Genomic DNA, 22480 nt, shown 5'->3' with positions numbered 1-22480 from the left:
CACAGCTGTAAATCCTAAAACAAATCAATCTCTAATTTGGCATAAAAGACTTGGTCACATTTCAGAAAAAGGTCTTCTTCTCTTAAATAAACTTGGCTGTTTTGGAAAAGATAACATTGAAATGTTAGATTTTTGTAAAGACTGTATTTTTGGAAAACACCAAAAACAATCTTTCAAACCTGGAATTCATAAAACATCGTCCATTCTAGAATAATTACATGCTGATCTCTGGGGACCAGCCTCTGTAAATACACTGAGTGGTTTTAGATTTTATCGACTAATTGTAGATGATTTTTCAAGAAAAACATGGACCTTTCTGTTGAAACAAAAATCTGATACCTTTCAAATCTTTAAACAATGAAAGCTGATTATTGAAAATCAAACCAACAGGAAAATTAAAGCACTTAGAACTGACAATGGACTCGAATTTTGTAATACTGAATTTGATTTCTTTTGTAAAGAAAATGGTATATTAAGGCACAGAACTGTGACATACACTCCGCAATAGAATGGTGTTGCTGAAAGAATAAATAGGACCTTATTAGAAAATGTCAGGTGTATGTTACACAGTTCTGGCTTACCAAAATTTTTTTGGGGAGAAGCCCTCAAAACTGCAACCTATCTTATAAATAAAAGTCCATCAAGTGCTATTAACTTTCAAATACCTAAAAAATTGTGGTAAGGAACTATACCAGATTACAGAAAATTAAGAGTATTTGGCTGTGCTGCCTATGCTCATCAAAATGAAGGGAAATTGGAACCTAGATCGCAAAAATGTGTCTTTCTTGGTTATGGAGAGGAAACCAAAGGATATAGACTTTGGGTGAAGGAACAGAATGGTTTCAAAGTTATTATAAGTAGAAATGTCATATTCAATGAAAAGGATATGCCATGCTTAAATTCATCTGGACCAAAATCAAATGAATCTACAATCATAAAAGAAACTGTTCTGAAAAATCAAATTGATAGCCCCAGTGATCATAATGATCAGATTGAGGGGGAGACCACTCAATCTGAAGCTAAAAGTGATCTACCTGAACCTGTATTTGAATCTGAAAATATATCTCTTACTGATTATCAACTAACAAGAGATAGGGAGAGGAGAAATAGAATACCCTCTACCAGATTTAATACTGATGAATTTGTCACCTTATTTTCTGGTCTAGATACTTTGAATTCAGAACCAAACACCTATGAAGAAGCTGTTAGTTGTCCTGATTCAAATTTCTGGAAGGAAGCTATGGATGATGAAATGAATTCTCTGATAAAAAATGAAACTTAGGTCTTGGTAAATAAACCAAAAGACAAAAGGATAATTGATTGTAAGTGGATCTTCAAAATAAAATAAGATGACTCTAACTCAGAAAATAAGAGGTATAAAGCTAGATTAGTAGCAAAATGCTTCACCCAAAAAGAAGTTGTAGATTACAATGAAATTTTCTCTCCAGTTGCTAAATACACCTCAATCAGAATCCTTCTTGCATTAACTGCACATTTTAACTGAGAATTAGAACAATTGGATGTCAAGACAACTTTTCTTAATGGAGAACTTGATGAAGAAATATACATGAACCAACCAAAGGGGTATCAAATAAAATCAAAAACTCAACAGGTTTGTTTATTGAGAAAATCACTTTATGGGCTTAAGCAAGCTCCTAGGCAGTGGTATATTAAATTTTACTCTTATGTGAAAACCTTGGAGTTTATGAAAAGTAATTATGATTCCTGTTTCTTCTTCAAGGGATCTGGTGGTCTTGAATCCATTTATTTGCTATTGTATGCTGATGATATGTTACTTGCATGCCATGATAAATCTGAAATAGAATCTGTCAAGTTTAAACTGAAATTAGAATTTGAAATGAAAGATCTAGGTAAAGCTAAAAGAATTCTAGGAATGGATATAGAAAGGGACATAAATAATTACATGATATGTCTAAAACAAGAAAACTGTGTAAAGAAAATTCTAGATAAGTTTTCTATGATTGAATGTAAATCTGTATCCCTGCCCATTGCAAATCATTTTAAATTATCATGTGATCAATCACTAAAAACTGAAGAAGAAATTGATAGAATGAAAAATGTCCCATATGCTAATGCAATAGGATCTATAATGTATCTTATGGTATGCACTAGACCAAATCCAACTCATGGAATAAGTATTTTGAGTAGATTCATGGCAAACCCAGGTGAAACTCATTGGCTAGCAGTTAAATGGATGCTTAGATATCTAAAAGGATCATGTCAACTAGGAATAAATTTTAAAAGATGTAATGAAGGTATAATTCTGAAGGGTTACTGTGATTCAGACTTTGTTGGAGATTTAGAGAAAAGAAGATCTACTTCATCTTATATTTTTACTCTGTGTGATAGTTGTATCAGTTGGAAATCACAACTGCAAAAATTAATTGCATTATCCTCAACGGAGGCAGAATATATTGCTGCATGTGATGCTGTTAAAGAATGTATTTGGCTAAGAGGGTTATTAAATGAAATTGGTTATCAAAATGATTCTGTAAAAATATTTACTGATAACCAAAGTGCTATAGATTTGAGTAGAAATCCAGTATATCATGATAGAACAAAGCATATTGACATAAAATTCCACTTCGTGAGGAACATGGTTGAAAAAGGTATGATTTCTTTAGTTAAAATCCCTACTGAATATAATCCCTCTGATGTAGGTACTAAGATACTTCCTTTAAACAAGTTCAAAAATTGTTTAATGATTCTGAATATTTCATAAAATTGACAGTTAGTGATAAACTAGAATCTTAAATCATGTATAGAATTCAAACTAATTTCAATTTTTGTTTTTTACAGGTTATGAGATCAAATGAAGCTAGTGCGATCTCTAGATCCATTAATTAAACAAGAAATAGCTCATCAAGGTGGAGTTTGTTATTATTTGGGTTGCCTCGCTATTTCTAAAGAATTGGGCCTATCTAATTGGTTTAGTACCCAGCCCATTACCAAAAACGTGTCCTTTGCAAATAAACTTTTTGGCCTCCCTCAAGTGAAGCCATCTGCCGTACACGTGGCTTTTTGGCTGCCCTTGATCTGTGACGATTGGTTTTGAGTATTTAACTCTGGGCTCTTCATTTTTTCGGCTGTGCAGTTCTTTCTTTCTCTCTCGAATGTTCTATCTGTGTGTATGAACTAGGGTTCTTTCAAATTCGTAATCATTCATCTTCGTGATGATTTTTCTGCAATTTAGTGTTTAGAGTTGTATACAAAATCTTTGTGTAAGGTTTAGTGTTACCATATTTCAAATAGAGAGGCTAGAGGGAAATTGAAGAAATCTGTAATTTTTTAATAAATTTGTACGTTTCTTGGTGATTTAGTGGATCTAAAGCTTAATCGCGCAGTCGATGCTCAACGGGTGAGTAGGTTTTGTGATCGAACATCCAGACCCTTTATGGGTGAAAAATTCTCTGTGTTCTTATTTCTATTTTCTGAAATCCGTTTTTAAATTTCTCAAAATCGAACAAACACGTTGTTGAAATACCAACAATTATCTTTCCTATTGGTTCTCTAGAAGCATTTTCCCATCTTTAAACTTTATATAAAAGCATAAGTTTTTTTTTCCCCAACCTTTCTTAGAAAAATCGTCTATAATAGATAACGAAATACTCCATCAGTCCCATAAAAATGACTTGCTTTCATTTTTTATTTGTTTCAAATTATAAGCTACTTTATTTGTTAGGAGTACGGTTGATTTATCAATTTTTTAATGTCGCACTATATATTGTGCAACGTTATCAATAAATATGAACTACTCATATCTGAACAATTATTCAATGTAGGGTATGTTAGAAAAAATATAAGTAAAGTTCCCAATGTCTTGTAGTACTAGAAGGGCAATCTGCTAACATGTAGATAGCCTAGAACAAGTTTAGAATTGTATATACCCAACAATAAAATGCAGCCTAAGCTGTTGACATCACACAGTGTTCACAAAAGAAAATATTGCTTATTACATCATTACTAACACACCCTTGAGCCTTGAAGTATCCTCTTAATATGCCATGTTTTTTGTGCCAAAATTGTCTTTGATCTATTGAAGCAATGGAGGCTGCAGCTTCTGTACTAAGTACTGATTTTGCCCTAACTGACATATAAGCCATTTCCTTTGTCCCCTCGTTGCAAAATAAGTAAACTAGATGCCACCGTCGAAACATTCTTAAATTTTTCATTATATAGTAAAATCATTCTAGATACGTTATAAATATTAAGTTTCTAATAAGTTCTGATACATATCTTTCTCTAAATTATGGATTATTCCATTTACTATTCTAAAAGTAATCTGAATGATATATTATTGTCCATATCCACCTGCTCCAATTCCATTTCTTGAAGAGAAATAAACGAATACTTTTGGGTTTATTGTGGAAAAAGGACCCATAATCGAGGTTTCATTCTAGTGAAGAAATTGAGATCCAAAAATCTGCTTATGAAAATTGTTTAGCACTAAACCAGACATATAGCAAAACTGGGATGTGGGATTGGGAAGAAGATGAGCGTAGCGTGGGGATTTGAAAAAATGTAAATTTATCGTTTTACCCTTTTAAAGTCGGTAAAAAAATTTACCATTGTACCTTTAAGAAGTGGATAGGTGAGGGAAGACCGTATTGCCCTTTTAGAAATTATTCATTTTGACCCTCCTAAAGTGGAGTTAACAGCTGTATCGATGGATTTGGATGGGAGTTGGGTCTTTCACACAAAAATGTCATGTAGGATGGTATTTCGTCAAAATGAAAGAATATAATTGTAATCCGCAATAGGGGTAAAAGTTGGGTTTTGTGCCTTTCACCCTACTATGTATATAGTTTGTCTATATACTTAGCCCATGTTTGAGCCTTATTTTTATAAATTACAACTTATTTACTCATCACAAATTATCAAATTAATGGTCACACGTTATTTCTTTGTTACAATCACAATTTTTATAGGTCATAATTTATTTATCGATCACAATTTATCAAATTAATAGGTCCATATTATTTTTCGATTACAAATAACAAATTTTATAAGTCATAACTTATTTAATGATCACAAATTATCAAATTAATTGGTAACAACTTAATAAATTGTGAGTCACAATTATAAATTTTGTCGAATACATATTTTAGGTCATATATTATTTATCAATCACAAACAATTGGTCACAAGAACTCTTTATCTCATCCCTCATCACACCACCTTGCCCCATCCCTCATCACAACTTTTTTCGTAACAGACACTAACTGAACTTCGCGACACCTCACCACCTCCGCTTACACCACTACTTGTGTGATCACCACATCAAAACCATCATCACCATTTGCAAAATTCCAACCACCACCAACAAAAATCACAGTGTCTATGCAAAAACCTTGGATTAGATCACGGTGGCGTACACTACACGTAGTGGTGCTCCTTGTTGCGCATAGAGGTATTGTAACTTTGCGTGATGCTAATCATTGAGCGCTGCAATACACAGTGTTGAACATCGATGTGGCTTCCAATGGGTGGATGGGGGTGATGGAGAGGAGATATATAAGTGAGAAGAGAGAAGGAAGAGGATAGAGAGAAAGAAGCACTAAGAATGACTTAGGATTTGAAAGTGAAATCGGATGAGGTGGATGTGGAAGGTGACCGTGGGTATTTTGATAAATATAATTTTATAATATTATTATTAATATTAAAATGTTAAATTATCGCATGATTTTTGAATTGAAAAGTTAAAAATCATGCGTCGAGTCCAATTTCCACATTTAGAAATTTGGATCCAAATCAAATGTATCCCATGCGAGTTTTTTGGTTCGGGTTGTGTCAAGTGGAGTCGAGTCCTTGAACTTAGTATTTTATGATACTTTGGCCCCCTTCTCTCTCCTTCCTCCCTCTCAGTGTGATACTGAACAGAGCTTCTGCATAAACCCTAGCTCTCTCCCCCCTCTGGCGTACATACAGTCTAAGTGAGACGTGAACGATGAATTGTTCAAGTAAGTGTATCACTTTTTTTTCCTACGTCTTTCCATAAGGTGTTCATAATTCATTGATGTGTCTGATCTTCCGTTTTAATTGTGACTGTATAGTTTCCGGTGAGGTGCCGGAGGAACCTGTAGTCTCCAAGAAGTCTGGTCTCCTCTTTGAGAAGCGCTTGATTGAGCGACACATCTCGGTGCACTCTCCCTCTCTCTCTCTCTCTCTCTCTCTCTCTCGATATTTCTAGGTTTAGAAATTAGTTTTTTTTTTGGATCGTCTGAAGTGGGAATTATGACGTATACTTCTCACTTTGTAGCTTAATCTAAGTAAAAATATAAAATTTATGAAAAGATTTTTATGGTTACAGTTAATCAGAACGAAGAACACGAATTAGAATAAAATGGTCTGCTAAACACGAAAAGGGAAAACTTCTGAAAAGCTCTTACCTCGTCTAAAACTTGAGCAGTCGATGAGTTGACACATGTATTTATTTAAATTTAATCTTCAACTTGTCCCCTCATGTGCAAGCCAGAGTCATTTTCTACGAGGCGCCTGATTGCTGCACTTGAATCTAGGAGATGTTGAACCAATTTATTAAAAAGCTCAGTTGTTAGAGATGTGATATATTTCTTTATTAAATTAATTGTTCAGTATGTTAGAAACCATTAAACAAATTAACGAGATAAAAATGTAAATGACCAAGATATACAATTACATTGCAAATAAATTTAAATAGAAATGTTCTACATTATTACACAATTATGTATTTAGGAAAATTGATATAGAAAATTCGAAAACTATCAGGTAGAATAATATGGATTTATATCCATATTTTTAACATTTTCGTGTGGTTTCTCTTGCAGTAGAAAAGACAAAACAGGTTTCTGTTAGTTTTTAATTATAAACATCTTAATTGTTCTTATTTTTCTATTTATTGGCTATTACCATTTTTCTATTTGTTTAACAGGAGTGTATTTGTATGTTTTCCCTCTTTAAATTTCATTAGGATTATGGAAAATGTCCAATTACTGGGGAACCCCTAACCTTGGATGACATTGTCCCAATCCAAACTGGGAAGGTTAGCAAGCTTTATGTGTGTGTGTGTGTGTGTCCTTATTTTTTTGGTTTTCTGGATTTTTTATTATTTTATTGTGGGTTTTGACTGGCAAGCAGTTTAAAGCTTATTTTTATAGATATTTTTGTGCAGATAGTGAAGCCCCGACCAGTACAGGCTGCAAGTATTCCCGGGATGTTGGGAATGTTTCAAATTGTACGTGTATCTGTTCCTTGGAATCTTCTTGTTGGCTATTTTCTCTCCTTTGCTTTGAACATTGTTTGGCCCCTTCTGTATATATTGAAAGAGGATGTACTATCTTTAAACTATAATTAATCAGTATGGAACATTTTATTAAATTGAGCTATCCAAGATACTTAGATTGCTGGAACTCAGCTACTAAACTTATTTCCACTCACTCTTCAAGAAGTAGGTTTCATGTTTGTTTTCTCATGTCACTATCCTTGATTATTGTCTTCTGCTGAATTGGAGTTAACAGTCTCATTTTATTTTACTTTGTTATGGATCACTTGGGAGATTATGCCCCCGTTTGAGCTACGTTCTCTAGAAAATCATTTTCAACCACACATCGTGTCAATAAAATAATTTTGCACATAAACTCAAAATTTTTTCCTATTTTTGACCACACCTTTTCCCCAAAAATAAAAAATAAAAAATAAAAAATACTAAAGCTCTGACAAAGCCTGTATAGATGACAATTATATTTGAACACTTTAACTATACTGACTTATGACGGTTACGCCAATGACCAATCCTAGCAATCATAATATCTTGTGTTAAAGATGCTTAATATTCCACTTCAAAAGCATCAGTTTCAATGTTTTGAATACATGGATCTTTGAACTGTTAATCCGCCACTATAGCAACTTAGGCTAGTCCCACTTGTACTAATATATAACAGACACTCTTCAACTGTATCGCTCTTCTACATACTCCATATCATCTAGTTAGTTTCGAGAAGATTCTCATTTCTGTTTACTCTTGGATATAGTAGTAAATTGGAGGAATTTTTCTGCTTTATTCTTTGATTTGGTTTTTCTAAAGTTCATTCATCTGTATAAAGTTTCCTAAAACAGTTGTTTCAAATTTGAGTGGATATCTCACAAACAAAATATTTATGTATATAGTTTATTGGGTGATGCTTTTTGGTTTCTAACTCTTTTTCTTAAATTAGGAATGGGATGGTTTGATGCTATCCAATTTTGCATTAGAGCAACAATTACATACTGCTAGGCAAGAGCTCAGTCATGCCTTATATCAGGTACTACTGAGATGCTTAAATTCTAATTGAAATATGGATTCTCGTGATTTCTCTTTGTTCTGGGCAAAGTCTGTGTTCTTCTCCACCAATGGTATGTTATTATTTACTGTTTCCCCCTTTCAGTACAAAAAAATTCTTTAAAACCCAAAATGTATACACGACATGGATACGCATGCAATGTTCTTATATTAAATTTCTATTTCATTTGCCTTCATTTAATATCTGTTCCATATTTTGTTTCATTTTCCTTTTTCAAATTTACAGGTATGTATTTAGTTATTGGCTTGCTGCATTCTTTTGATGTGGTTTTTGGTTGCCACTAATGGCTGTTTCTGTCCTTGCAGCATGATGCTGCATGTCGTGTTATTGCAAGGCTAAAGAAGGAAAGGGACGAGGCGGTGGCATTACTAGCACAGGCAGAAAGACAGATACCCATTTCAGTAGCAGCTCCAAATGCAGTTATTACTGCTGCCTTAAGCAATGGGAAAAGAGGTTCTTGACTTCTTTGCGTGTGGAATAATTTTATTTAATATTTGTGTACAACTGCTGATTTCTGTAACTTTATTTCGTTTGCAGCTGCGGAGGAAGATGAGATTGGTCCTGATGGGAAAAGAATCCGTCCTGGAATATCAAGTAATATCATTTCTGAGCTTTCAGACTGTAATGCTGCTCTTTCACAGCTAAGGAAAAAGCGACAGGTCATGCTTTTAGTGATGTAGAGTTTTTGCTCGATGAAATGGGGTTTCTGTGTGTTATAGTTTAGATATTGAAAATTCTTTCCTGCAAATCTCACATGCTTCATGTATTTGCATAATTTCAGATACCCCCAACATTGGCATCAATTGATGCTGTGGAGAAATATACTCAGCTTAATAGTTATCCTCTGCATCGGACAAACAAACCTGGCATATTATCTTTGGACATCCAGTATTCCAAGGTATGGGATTGTAATGTTTCTTGCTTCTTAATCCATCTTTTTTCATTCAAAAAATAGATTGCCTTCCACCTGGAAGGACCCTCACATTACCTCTAAATTTTTTTCTCGATTCTCATTAGTTATGCGACTCCAGGTGTAGATCTGGGACTGTTTAATTTTCAAGTTCAGCTATAGGCTTTGGAGGCATTGAATTAGTGTGCAGCTGTAAAGCAGTGATATACTAGTGATAGTGCTCTGTTCCAATGGATTTTTAGATTGTGTTGGGGGTGGCCTTGGATTTGCATTATAATTCTTGTGCATCCAAAGCCTTCCAAACCCATATTATGCTCCAATCAATTCTGTGGTTTGTATAGTAGAATAATCATCATTGACTAGAATAACTGGTGATGGTAACTGAATGAAACAAAAGTTATTTGGTCAAATAAACAATTAAAACAATAAAGACCAACACGAACCCTATTGACTTGTCTCCTTTCTACCATTTCCATAGCAGATCCAACCTAGACATGAACCTGTCTAAAGCACTGGATCACAGAGTCAGCGGTTCAACCAGTGGGCCATTCTTTGGAAAATATATGAAAATATTGCTATTATATGTTATTTTTGAATACTATTAACTATAATAATTTTAAAGTCTTTGTTCTTGAATAAAATAAGAAGTGTTTTTAGATGGTTTATTATGAATTACTTTTTATCTTACCTAATGTTTTTTCTCTATATATCATAAATTATTAATTAATAAATAACGAGCAAAATATGTCTATTGTACTGGTCGGTCAACTATTAAATTTTCACGTATTACGCTTCAACAAAATAGCAATACTAAGTAATCATTTACTTATTTTTTTTTGGTCAATGTGATTCTTTACCCATTGAATTTCGGTTTCGTATCAACCTCGGATTAGTGTAATTTTTAATGAATCAACCAGGGTACTGTTCTACTAGTAATTCCAGCAGTGTTTTGCCCTTGTTTGGACTCCATTAAAGTGTATTTTGGAATGTGATTTTTATGGAGAATGTGTGGTTAAAAAATTAGGATTTTTTTATTTATTTACGTGTAATATTATTTTATGGGAGAATGTGTAGTCGAAAATTAGTTTTTTGAGAAAATGGGGGCCAACCATAGGCTTAATCAGTCTTTGAGTGGTTCTGGCGGTTGTTGACCAATTTAATTGCCAAACTGACCTGGACAGTCTGGGTGTAAGAACTATGTTTTCACCTCTCAACAGGAAATATCTTCAACTCCAGATATATATGGTCTCACTCACAGGCACCCACAGACGAACACGTGTTGATTTTATATGCAATTGATGATGTTTGTGTTTTGTGATTTCAATTTATAAGTTGAATTAGAGAATGTGTTGGACTAAAATAATCCTTGAGTTTGTGAATTGAATTTTTTTATTTATTTATTTTTCCTGTGTAAGACAATTTAGCATGAAATTGGGATGACTTTCTGGGCAGGATAAAGGAACTTGATATGGGGAGAATTGGCATTGTGTAGATAATTGAGAAAGGGTAGTTACACTATTGCAAGACCTTATCTCAGATTCTTCACCAAGAAATCACACTGCTAAATCTCAAATGGGTTGAAATTCTTGAAGTTTTGCTGTCCAATTCACAGTTTTATGGAATCATTTCCTCTATCTTAATATAGAAAAACTTACCAAACACTAGAATAGATTTCCAGTTATCTGATTCCCACCATGAATGGTAAATTAATGGGCTAAAAAAGCCTAAAGTATCTGTTTGTCCTCCTTTTTTTCTTTGAAACAAAGTGAGCATGGTGACTACATGTTGCATTAGATTGGAAGAATGTTAGATTTCGTAGATCAATTTCTCGTTTGCCTAATCTGGGATCGGTGTATCTTTGTGCCTTTTACAGGTTAAATTAGTTAATTCTTTCAAGATTAGTTTTTTATATGAGCGTTTTTGTGCTCGTATGTGGTGACTGATGCTCAACATATTGTCAAGTGTCATGTTCCAGTAAAGGCTTCTGAATAATTTGCTGTTAACTTGTGAATATTTTAAGGAGAAAAGAGCACTTGTTATGGATTGTACCCATTCAAAATCATTCCCTTTGCTTCTGTGGTTGCAGGGTTGGTGGGCTAGTGGGAATTTTTGACCTTTCTAGCTGGAATATGTTAATTCGGTCTATTGATCCAGATTATCTGTTGCCTGGAATTTTTTCTTTTAGAACTCTAAATGCATATTAGATTTATCATAATCAGAAGCGTGCTTTATCTTCATGTTTCTTTAGGACATTATTGCGACTGCTGGAGTTGACACGAATGCTGTAGTCTTTGATCGCACTTCAGGGCAGATAGTATCTACGCTTAATGGTCATTCAAAGAAGGTCTGCTGAACTCTCTTTGTTTTTTCCCTTATGCATGTTGTTGTATATGTTATTTTCTGTCCTCGAATTAGTTTATTTATGCTTCGTCAATGAAAGTCGTTTTATTTATTTATTTTATTTTTGTGTGTGTGTCATTTGTAGGTAACAAGTGTGAAATTTGTGGCTGAAGGTGAATTAGTAGTTACTGGATCTGCTGACAAGGTAAATTGTTACACATGGAAGAATTTCTTGTTCTGTTTTGTCACTTATTTCCTGTCAAAGTTGATTGCTCCATTATATTTTGTTACCTGTAATTGTATTTATAATATGACCAGCAAAATGTTTTCCGACTCTTGAAACTGGAATTAATGGCTTTGCTTGGATATTTGGATTGCACTTGATCAGACCCTCTCTACATTTTCTTTACATGGGTACCTACTAATCTTTCTATGGGAGCACAAAATGCCTATCTAGACATCAAATTAAGTAATAATCTTTCTATGGGAGCACAAAATGCCTATCTAGACATCAAGTTAAGTAATTAAACTACAAAATTGGAAATTAGTGATTTGGTCAAGACTTGGGATGCACTTGTAAACTAGAAAACCTTCATGTAGAGGATTTCATTTTTTACAGTTTGACAAATAATTTCTAAAATCTAGAATTTCATAACTAAAGCGTGTAATTTCATCCTATTTGCGGTTTCTCTTGTTAAATCAGTAATAATTGGCTTGAGCTAAAAATGGAGCATATTATTCTATTCACTTCTGTTTACTTGCTGGAATATCTGCCAGCATTCTTGTCAATCTATCCCGTGTTAATCCTTTGTTTGAAGAATTTTTCTGAGATGGAGCCATTCTCCCGGCTCAGCCACATTTATAGGACACTTAGCATGTTTGTTTATAAATTTGTTGCTGAACTCTATATATGTTATTGCAAAAGGTTTCCAATTTTCCAAGGGTCTTATACTCTGATCCGTAAAGGATGTCTGGTTTCTAAATATATTTGTCCATTTAGACTTTTCCAATGGAATTAAATCAAAGCATCAGTTTATTTATTTACCTGTTAAGCCCCTTACGTTATAATCAGATTAAATTAGTTAAATCATGGTACCATTATATTTAATTACCTCAGACTGGAAAAAGGTTAGTGAAAGGAGAGAGACACACCAATTGTTTCTCTAACTACATTGAATAGAAGCTTGTATTGTTCTACTTCCCAATCTGTATATAATAATCAAAAGTTGGTCCACTAGGATAGGAGGACGGAGGAGGAATGGATAAGAATATAAATGGGCATGATGACATAAAAGGACATTTATATGCTATACTGATTTGATTTGCACTTCATGATTATCATTATTCTCAATTTCAGTCCATAGTGGAACAGTATTACTTTCATTGTTAGTTACAGCACTGCCCATTATATCACAGCACTGCCCATTGATATAGTGTTTCATTAGTTGTTTGCTTCAAAACCATTATTATATTATGCTCTTTGCAGACAGTTCGTTTGTGGCAAGGAAGCGAAAATGGAAATTATGATTGTAGGCATATTTTGAAGGATCATACTGCAGAGGTATCCTACCTTCATTGGTCATTTATTCAAATCTTATTCATGTTGTATGGATTTTATTAACTACTTTTTTACTTTTGGTAAGGTAAATTTTGTGTCTATGTATCATTCATTGATATTCTGCATTAAACTTACTTTTTGGAAGCTAACACTTCACATTTTATTGAGTTATATTTTTAATTGAAATCGAGGTAGATTTGGATGATTTATTATGTTGAACCCGGTTTTCTTATTGTAATAACAAAAACATTTTTCACCAGTTTGAACCCTTTAATACGGCATTGTATTGTGAAATTTGGAGAATGGGTAATGGAGGCTTGGACGAGTATGCATGCTAGATTCTTTTAATGGATTTTATGCAACTTAGTAACCAGTAACCAGTAACCAGTAATTTAGGTAATTGGTGTATTGCTTCATCCCACAAGCATTCTAGATGCTTTAAGTGGAGTCCATGTACTGTATTTATTGATTTTAGTTGTATTTACTGGTGGTGTTGGTATATTTAGATGAACAGTCCTTGATTTCTGCCCTGTTAAGGCTGTTGTGAGGCCTATCTACATACTGTGTATATTGGCAAGTTGGCATTAATGCTTGCTCTCAGGTTGAGAATCACACATCACAGTTGTTAGGCTCCCTTTAATACGGCATTGTATTGTGAAATTTGGAGAATGGGTAATGGAGGCTTGGACGAGTATGCATGCTAGATTCTTTTAATGCATGCTAGATTCTTTTAATGGATTTTATGCAACTTAGTAACCAGTAACCAGTAACCAGTAATTTAGGTAATTGGTGTATTGCTTCATCCCACAAGCATTCTAGATGCTTTAAGTGGAGTCCATGTACTGTATTTATTGATTTTAGTTGTATTTACTGGTGGTGTTGGTATATTTAGATGAACAGTCCTTGATTTCTGCCCTGTTAAGGCTGTTGTGAGGCCTATCTACATACTGTGTATATTGGCAAGTTGGCATTAATGCTTGCTCTCAGGTTGAGAATCACACATCACAGTTGTTAGGCTTGGCAGATTACTTCTTCACTAGACAAAGACCTTTGATTCAGGGGTTGCTTGTTGGGTGAACATTATTGAAAATTCTCATCTGTTTTTACTGTTATATTCATGATTTTGACATATTCAATGACTTCAGATTGTGCTTGAAGCTTGAGTTACCTGTTGAGATGTGTTCATTTGTTACTATCTGCTCCTAAGTTAGCCCAAACGAAGTCAAGGTGTGCAGGTTGCTTGCACACGATTCTTGTTAATGAATTTTGTTTATTTTTTTCTCTTCAGTCAACCAGATATTTTGCTTTATCTGCTGAGAATGGGTAGGTGTATTGAAATATGGAATTCTGACAATCTGGCATATCAATATCTCTTTTCAATAAAAAGTGGCTTTATTTTGAAATCCTGTGACTAGTGCACTGCCCTCTGTTTTTACTGTTATATTCATGATTTTGACATATTCAATGACTTCAGATTGTGCTTGAAGCTTGAGTTACCTGTTGAGATGTGTTCATTTGTTACTATCTGCTCCTAAGTTAGCCCAAACGAAGTCAAGGTGTGCAGGTTGCTTGCACACGATTCTTGTTAATGAATTTTGTTTATTTTTTTCTCTTCAGTCAACCAGATATTTTGCTTTATCTGCTGAGAATGGGTAGGTGTATTGAAATATGGAATTCTGACAATCTGGCATATCAATCTCTTTTCAATAAAAAGTGGCTTTATTTTGAAATCCTGTGACTAGTGCACTGCCCTTCAATCAGACTTACACCGCTTAGAATATGTATATTTGTTACTTGGCCCCTGTTTGGTAGCAATTTTCACACCAAAAAATCAATTTTTTTATTGTTATTTCATTATTCCAACTGTCATTTTTTACTTATTTACTCATAGATGGGATCCACTTTTCTCTCTAGTAATCAAAATATCAATTCTCATAATCACTACCGAACAGACCCTTAATGTCCTTTTGGATGCTTGACATATTTTGTTGAAGGCCGTATTGTACGAGTGATCCTATGAATTTGTGGTATAGTGTGATTGAGGATAAATTAATCGTAATTTAAATATCTCCAATATCTGGTTAGGTTTTATGCCTGCGAGATCTAATATGGAAAACATAACCTCTTCCATGTTGATGATGAAGTATTGAAAAAAAAACAGGTTTTGTGTAAGGTGCTTATTTATTTAGAAAATAAACATACAATAGCATTTCTATGATAGTGCTATGGTGGTTATTTGGGGAAAAAAAGGAATTTCTTCTGGATATATCGATATTATTAGTAGTAGTGCATTTTCTTTTGTAATTGGTTTGCATCAAGGTTCCACTCCTAGTTCTGCTATTTCTCTTTGGTAATTGAGGAGCTTACGAGATGTATCCAGGATGAATTCCTTTGGTTCTTGTTATTTGTGGTAATTTAGTTTGAGATGATGACATCAGGAGGGAATAAAATCATAGTTTATGACTTGGAGGAGCACTTTGGAATCCGGAAGTGTAATTTAAATATTTCAAATATCTGGTTTGGTTTTATGCCAGGGAGATCTATTATGGTAATTATAATCTCTTCATATTGGTGGAAAGTATTAATAAGAAACAGTTTTTGCATACAGTTCTTATTTATATAGAATAGAAATACACAAAAGCATTTCTATGATAGTGCTATATTGAGTATTACCCCAAAATAGGAATTTCTACTAGGTATATCAATATTATCCGTATAATAGAATTTCCTTTTACAATAGGTTTGCATCAATGTTCTCCTCCAAGTTGTGCTCTCAATGAGCAGCTTACTAGATGTATCCAAGATTAGTTCATGTACTGCATGTTGTTCGCTAATGATTTAGTTTTAGTTGATGATATTAGGAGGGAACGAAATCATAATTTAGGACTTGAGACTTAAAGGAGCACTTTGGAATTCAAAGGTTTTAAATTATAATTAAGACGGAATACTTTATAGAAATTATTAACCTAGGTTGATTATTACTTATGATGAAAGATTTGAAGAAGATATTTTCTAGTGTCTTGTCTTGGTCTGTGTCACCTCCATCTGTTGATCCGTCTCCTATTTTACATTTTGAACTCAGTTCTCATTTAGGAGGAGGATGATTTAAGATCCACCTCCTGGCTTGTTCTCTTGCTAAAGTTGATCTAACTGATAAAAAAAAGAAAAAAAAAATTTATACTCTTAACCTAATCCACGTAATATGTGAAAATATGACAGGTGCAAGCAGTTACAGTCCATGCTACATCTAACTACTTCGTGACTGCATCTCTTGACAGCACATGGTGCTTCTACGAAATAGCTTCTGGTTTATGCCTCACTCAGGTCTCAATCCTATTGACAGAATATTTATCTCATTACATCTCTGTTACTTCTAGTTTAAATGTTCTTTAAGATTTTTGCAGGTTGAAGACACTTCCGGTTCTTCTGATGGTTACACAGCTGCAGCTTTTCATCCTGATGGTCTTATCCTTGGAACTGGCACCTCTGGGGCACTTGTTAAGATTTGGGACGTAAAAAGTCAGGTGTGTCTTCATCTTTTGATAGTCTCTGTTTTCATTCTATTCTTCTAGCAGTCTTAATATTTCTTTTGGCAGACGAATGTTGCAAGATTTGACGGGCATGTCGGGGCTGTAACTGCCATTTCATTTTCAGAGAACGGTTACTTCCTCGCTGTAGGTTTTCCTTCCAAGAAAAGACACTGTGTGACTGATAATGCTGCATTCAATGTTCTGACTATTTTGTTCTAATTTTCCAGACAGCGGCTCAAGATGGTGTCAAGCTTTGGGATCTACGCAAATTGAAAAACTTTAGGACTTTTACTCCATATGATGAAAATACACCTACACAATCAGGTGTTTACCAGTCTCATATATAGCATTTCTAATATTGGATGCTGTGTCTGAGAGCATGAGATCAAGATTTCAGAAAATTGTGATTTCTTACTCTTGATAGCAAGCAGTACTTAATAAGGCACTGAAAGGAACACGTCACAGTGATCTAACATAATATTGCAAGACAGGTCAAGACATTATGCCAGGTTTCAGAAAATAAAGAAATATAGAGAAGGCATTCATTACCTTTTGAGTGCTTTCCAAAAGATAAGAATTTGATTATGATATCCAGAGAACTTGGCAACTCTTATTGATGAAACAGAGAAAAAAGTACTACTGTTCACGGATTCGATCAGCTGTTTTACTTATACACACTTATGTTATCTTCTGATCTGATACTTCTCTCCTTTCTGAATTTGTAGTGGAGTTTGACCACAGCGGAAGTTACCTTGCATTGGGAGGCTCGGATATACGGTAATTATTCAAAAAAGACTGCCACTAGTTTGGCGTACAACCGCCGATTATGGCATTATCATTATTTCCGTTTCCCTTGTCTTGACTATTTTTCCTTAAAATGATAATTTTGATTATTACCCCCACCATCATTGACTGCTTTATCATTTTATTAACTAAAGAGATGTTTACGTTTTTGTTGCCAATTTATAAGCTAATTTTGTCGTGTGGTGGTACGTCAGTGTTTATCAAGTTGCCACTGTCAAAACCGAATGGAACTGCATCAAAACTTTTCCAGACTTGTCTGGCACAGGTAAGATCCCTCCACTTGCTCTTTCAACTGTTACATGTGGTCTGGTGTACTGTAGAGACTTTGCAATTTGCTCTAAGAATTTATGAAGTGAAATAGACACGATGTTTAGCATAAAATCATTTCCTTCTGATGCAGGTAAAGCGACGAGCGTAAAATTTGGCCCAGATGCAAAATACATAGCTGTAGGATCCATGGATAGAAATCTCAGAATATTTGGTCTGCCCGAGGAGGATGGTTCATTGGAGTCGTAAAAAAGCACCTTCAACTGCTAATTTTGCAGTCCCTGCAATTGCTTTTGGAGGGTCATTGGCTAAAAATATGGAAGCTGAAAGCAAGATGTTAGTGTGGGTGGGGAGAGGTTAATGCATCTGAAGTAGCTTTTAAGGTGAGATGAAAATACAGGTTCTTGTATCGTCGATTTCTATTATTTTAAAGTAGCTTTCATGCTTAGCTTTTAATGTCGTACATTCCCCCCGCCCCCGAAGATTTGTGATATGTTTTGCTTACAATTGATGATAGATTATACTTATATTGTAGTAACTACAGGATCAAATTGATCAAAGTTCAAATATTTAAACTAATCTTTAAGAATAACGTTATTCATATTGAGTAACTATAATAGTTGTAATACGTGGTATTTTAGGTGTCATGATTTTAATAATATATATATATATATATATATATATATATATAAAAGAAATAATCAAATGAATTTTCATGTTGATAATAAAACAATCACTAGTATGTTACGTAGGGGGCTATTATGATTGTCGATTACATGTAGCATTACTCAATCTTTAAATATGTGTAGTCTATTGGGTTGAAAATTTTAGCACGTGCTTGTCTTGCGATTTTCAAGTTGTTTTCAAATTTTTTATTTTGCAAAACGTTGAAAACATGTTTGGTTTAGTATTTTTAAAAAATATATTTTTGAAAACAAGGATAAAATTATAAAGTAAAACTCAAAATACATTTTTTGACGTTTTGGGTATTTTCATTGAAAATTTTGAAAAACAAATAAATGTGCAAAACAAGCGTGTAAATAAAATTTTATTTAAACAAAATTTTTAATTGAAAATAAAAACATAAAATTATGAAAAATAAATTTTTTTTTGTGAGAAAAATAATTTTAAAAATAAAATTGATAAATTTCTAGAAGAAAAAAAAATTAAAAATGTTTTAAAATATAAAATTTTAAATTTTAAAAAATAATATTTAGAAAAATAAAAATTCTGAAGAAGAGAAATTATAAAAATTTCTAAAAGAAAATAAATTAAAGTAATTCATGTTCTTAAATAATTTTTACATAAAAATTTTAAAAATATATTTGAATGAACACAAATAAAAATATTTTGAGTCCAGGTCATTAATTCTTATTTTTATTTACAATATTTTGAAGTCAATTTGCTATTTATTTTTATTTTACCTTTTTAGCAAGAAAAAAATGCTATAAGATTCATAAATTCTAAAATTTATGTATTGCTTGATAATATATTAATACAAAATTGTTCTATTTTTATTGAATAATCAAATTTGATGGAACAAAACATCATAAAATTACTTTTCAAAATTTAAAATCAAAACTTGTTTTCTAATTTTCTATTTTGAAAAATAAATTTTCAAAATAACAAATCAAAGGTGTTTTTGACAAAATGGTCTATCAAAGTAGAAAATTAAAAATGAATGCAAAATTGAAAACTGAAAACTAAAGCATAAACCAAACCCCCCTTCAATTTCTTGTTGAATAATGTTGGCAAAAAAAAAAAAAAGGTCAATTGTCTAAATATTTTATCTTGTTGGAAAGTTTTTCATAATTAATATAAATTTACATAGTTATCAAATTATGTAATTTCTAGATAAAGGAGGCCACTCCCTCTTGTACCTCAAATTAGTGTTTTGCATCTTCATAAAACATTGAAATTACTTAAATCTAACCGTATATTTTAATATCTAGCTCTAAGTAGAAGATGATAATACATCTCGAGCGTAATAGAAGATATAAAATGAGAATGCAATATATCTACGGTACATTTCATGCAATTCAAAATGTACAAAGAATGTATGGTGTTTAACCCCTCTTTGATAATCATTAAAACAAAATTATTTTTTCTCAAACTCATTTTTAACTACATGTTCTAATAATAAAATATTTTGTACGTAATTTCAATTTTTTTTAGCTACTTATTTTTCAAAAAAAAAAAATAATAATAATAATAGCTATTTCAAAAATCTTTTTTATTTTCAAACACAGAGAAAAAAAAAAACTCATTTTAGTGGTTTCAATTAATTATAAACCAACACGCGAGTTAACAAGTTCCCACGAGGATCCATTACTATAGCTATTGAAAATATTATTTGTACTCTTTAAAAAATTGTTTTTCATTTTCATAAAAACATGAATATAATTGCAAACTACATAACTTCCTGACGTTTCTGACAATTTTATAATCATCTCTTTTTAAAAAATATATATATATAAAATTACATAAACCTTCCTTATTTCTATTTTAAATAATGCGTACATCCCCTAAAGTTTAGGAAAATCTTGAACACACTCTCCTCACTTTTAAAAAATTATCGTAACCTTACTTATTAAAGTTTTGAATAATGCATACATCTCCGGACCACTTTTCTTTCACTTGTTAGCATAAATTGTTAGCAAACTTTCTTTCATCTCGCGGCCATTTTAACAATAACGTTATACCTAAAAGATCTTTTCAATATTTCTAACTAAATCAACACACAAACTATTGTTTAAACGGCTAATTCTTCAAAAATATTTCAACATATAATTGTTTAGGATTGTCATTATGTTGAAGACTTAATGTAAATAAGTAAATTCATTGTCCCTTTAGCATCATAAATTTTCGGATATAATGGTTTAAAAGGATATCGGCGTAGACATTGGTTTAAAATTCAAGTCTAATTGTCGCCCAAATATAAAAATCATGCATGGGCTTCTTGAAGATTTGGCGCATGATAGAAATGTAAATAATAATACAATGATCTTGTTCGTAATACACGAATGGATGTTGCTTAAATTTCATTTGACTATACGTGAAAAATATTGAAATCCATTGATGAACGAAAAATTTATATTATTATTAATTAAAAAAATAGGGGTTTCAAACCCTTAAAATAATTTTAGTCAAAATGAGAGCCTAATTTTGTAAATAAATTTGAATAAAACTGAAAAAAATGGTAAAATGACAACGTTACTTTTAAATTGACTCTAAATAGAAAATTGCTAAAACGAACCCCTAAACGACAGAATTTGACCCTGAAAGTCACCCAGCAAAAAAGTGTAGAATCAAAAAACGATTTTGGATTTTACTCACTCGCGTAAATTTATCACCCGAATTGAAAGTCGTGCACTTTCGTAGATCCTTATTATTACTTCTCTTTTTCAATTGGTTTATAATTTTCTTCCCCTTCTAATTGATCCGCATCAAGATTTAATTTGAATATATAAGTTTGTTTCTCCACTTTAAGAGCAAAGTCCACTGGTTCAAGATATCTTTCCATAAAGTATGAACAGAGATCGAATTATGTCCTGACCGGGCTTGACACTGTATGTGTCGTGGGCCAGGCGTCCTGGGTCTGACTCGAATTTATGTATCAAAAACAATTTCAAAGAAATGTCTAAAAGGAAAATTCCTTTGGTGGGCTAGTTTATGCCAAAATTGGATTCACTACCAACCTTGCACGGCCCAGTTGACACCTCTAAGCAAGGGTTAGTCAGTTAGATTAATTGGCATCCTCATTTAAGAATATTGTTCAAACAAGTCATTGAGAACATGTAGAAGCTGTTGGCACCTATTCAAGTAAAGAAACATAAATTATTAGCTTACTTCTCGATTGACCTCAACAAATTTAGTAGGGACATAAATACATGCAAACACATCGAAAGCGCATGGTCACATGTACACCCTTGTTTGGTTCGAATTAAAATCTCAATTCAATGTCAACAATTCATTTTAACGACACATCTTATGAGATTCACACTTTTCAATCATACATTTCGTCAACTTTTATCAAAAGTTACAACAAATCTGATTTTAATTTACACCAAACAATGGCTTATCAACATGAGACAAGGTTAGTAAAATTGAAGTTTAGTAAACTAATTATCTTCGGTGAAATTTGGCCTATTAAAAATCATTTTGTGAATTCTTGCAATGGTTTATTATACAAATAAATTTTTTATGAAGCATATAGTCAAGATTTTAATACAAAAATGACATTTTTTGTGTTGCAAATTGACAATTGACATCAATAATCTGAATAAGCTTTGGAGTCGCTTTTTGTATCCCCACTAGTCACAGTTGTGCCAAAGTAATGCTCTTCCATGTATTCTCCACATTACAAGAATTTTAAAAAGCCACCAAACATGGTCTTAAGAAGGTAAATAGGAAAAGATAAGTGTGAAGCAATAAAATCCTTATTGTCGTGCAACACTACTATGTGTGATACAAACATCCAATACGTAATACCTTTTATAATTTTCTGCATGCATTTCTCCTCTTTATACATACGTATACAAGACACTCCCATCACCGTTCAATCACTAATTATAGACTTTCAATCAATGGCTCAAAATCAACATTACTACGGCCAGGAGAGCAACAACAACATCAGGTGGATAAGAGCCCCACCGCTGTATTGAAGAACAAGTTCAGCAAAATTCAAATCCTGGGGAAGTTTATGAAACGTAAGAGTATAGGATATGGAAGA

At 32.8% G+C, this 22480-nt stretch overlaps 1 protein-coding gene across 1 annotated transcript; it reads left to right on the top strand.

Annotated features, from left to right (window-relative positions):
- The first annotated feature begins 5777 nt into the window (after nt 1–5777).
- On the top strand, nt 5778–18327 carry LOC111371680 (pre-mRNA-processing factor 19-like). The gene is made up of 18 exons (XM_022993804.1): nt 5778–5981; nt 6075–6160; nt 6971–7042; nt 7172–7234; nt 8214–8300; nt 8645–8792; nt 8877–8998; nt 9121–9237; nt 11498–11593; nt 11735–11794; nt 13076–13150; nt 16367–16471; nt 16552–16671; nt 16744–16821; nt 16905–17001; nt 17403–17454; nt 17676–17746; nt 17882–18327. Exons 1-18 carry the CDS (start codon nt 5969–5971, stop codon nt 17995–17997), a joined length of 1578 nt encoding a protein of 525 aa, XP_022849572.1. The 5' UTR covers nt 5778–5968; the 3' UTR covers nt 17998–18327.
- Nucleotides 18328–22480: the final 4153 nt, after the last annotated feature.

Source organism: Olea europaea, chromosome 22, assembly GCF_002742605.1.
Source record: "Olea europaea var. sylvestris chromosome 22, O_europaea_v1, whole genome shotgun sequence".
NCBI lineage: Eukaryota > Viridiplantae > Streptophyta > Magnoliopsida > Lamiales > Oleaceae > Olea > Olea europaea.
This window is presented reverse-complemented; position numbering and strand designations above follow the sequence as displayed.

What these genes read in the sequence shown, in the direction of transcription:
- LOC111371680 (XM_022993804.1), top strand. An exon ending in CTTAAGCAATGGGAAAAGAG is followed by an intron (nt 8,793 to 8,876) that starts GTTCTTGACTTC and finishes TTTCGTTTGCAG; the next exon opens with CTGCGGAGGAAGATGAGATT. An exon ending in AGCTAAGGAAAAAGCGACAG is followed by an intron (nt 8,999 to 9,120) that starts GTCATGCTTTTA and finishes GCATAATTTCAG; the next exon opens with ATACCCCCAACATTGGCATC.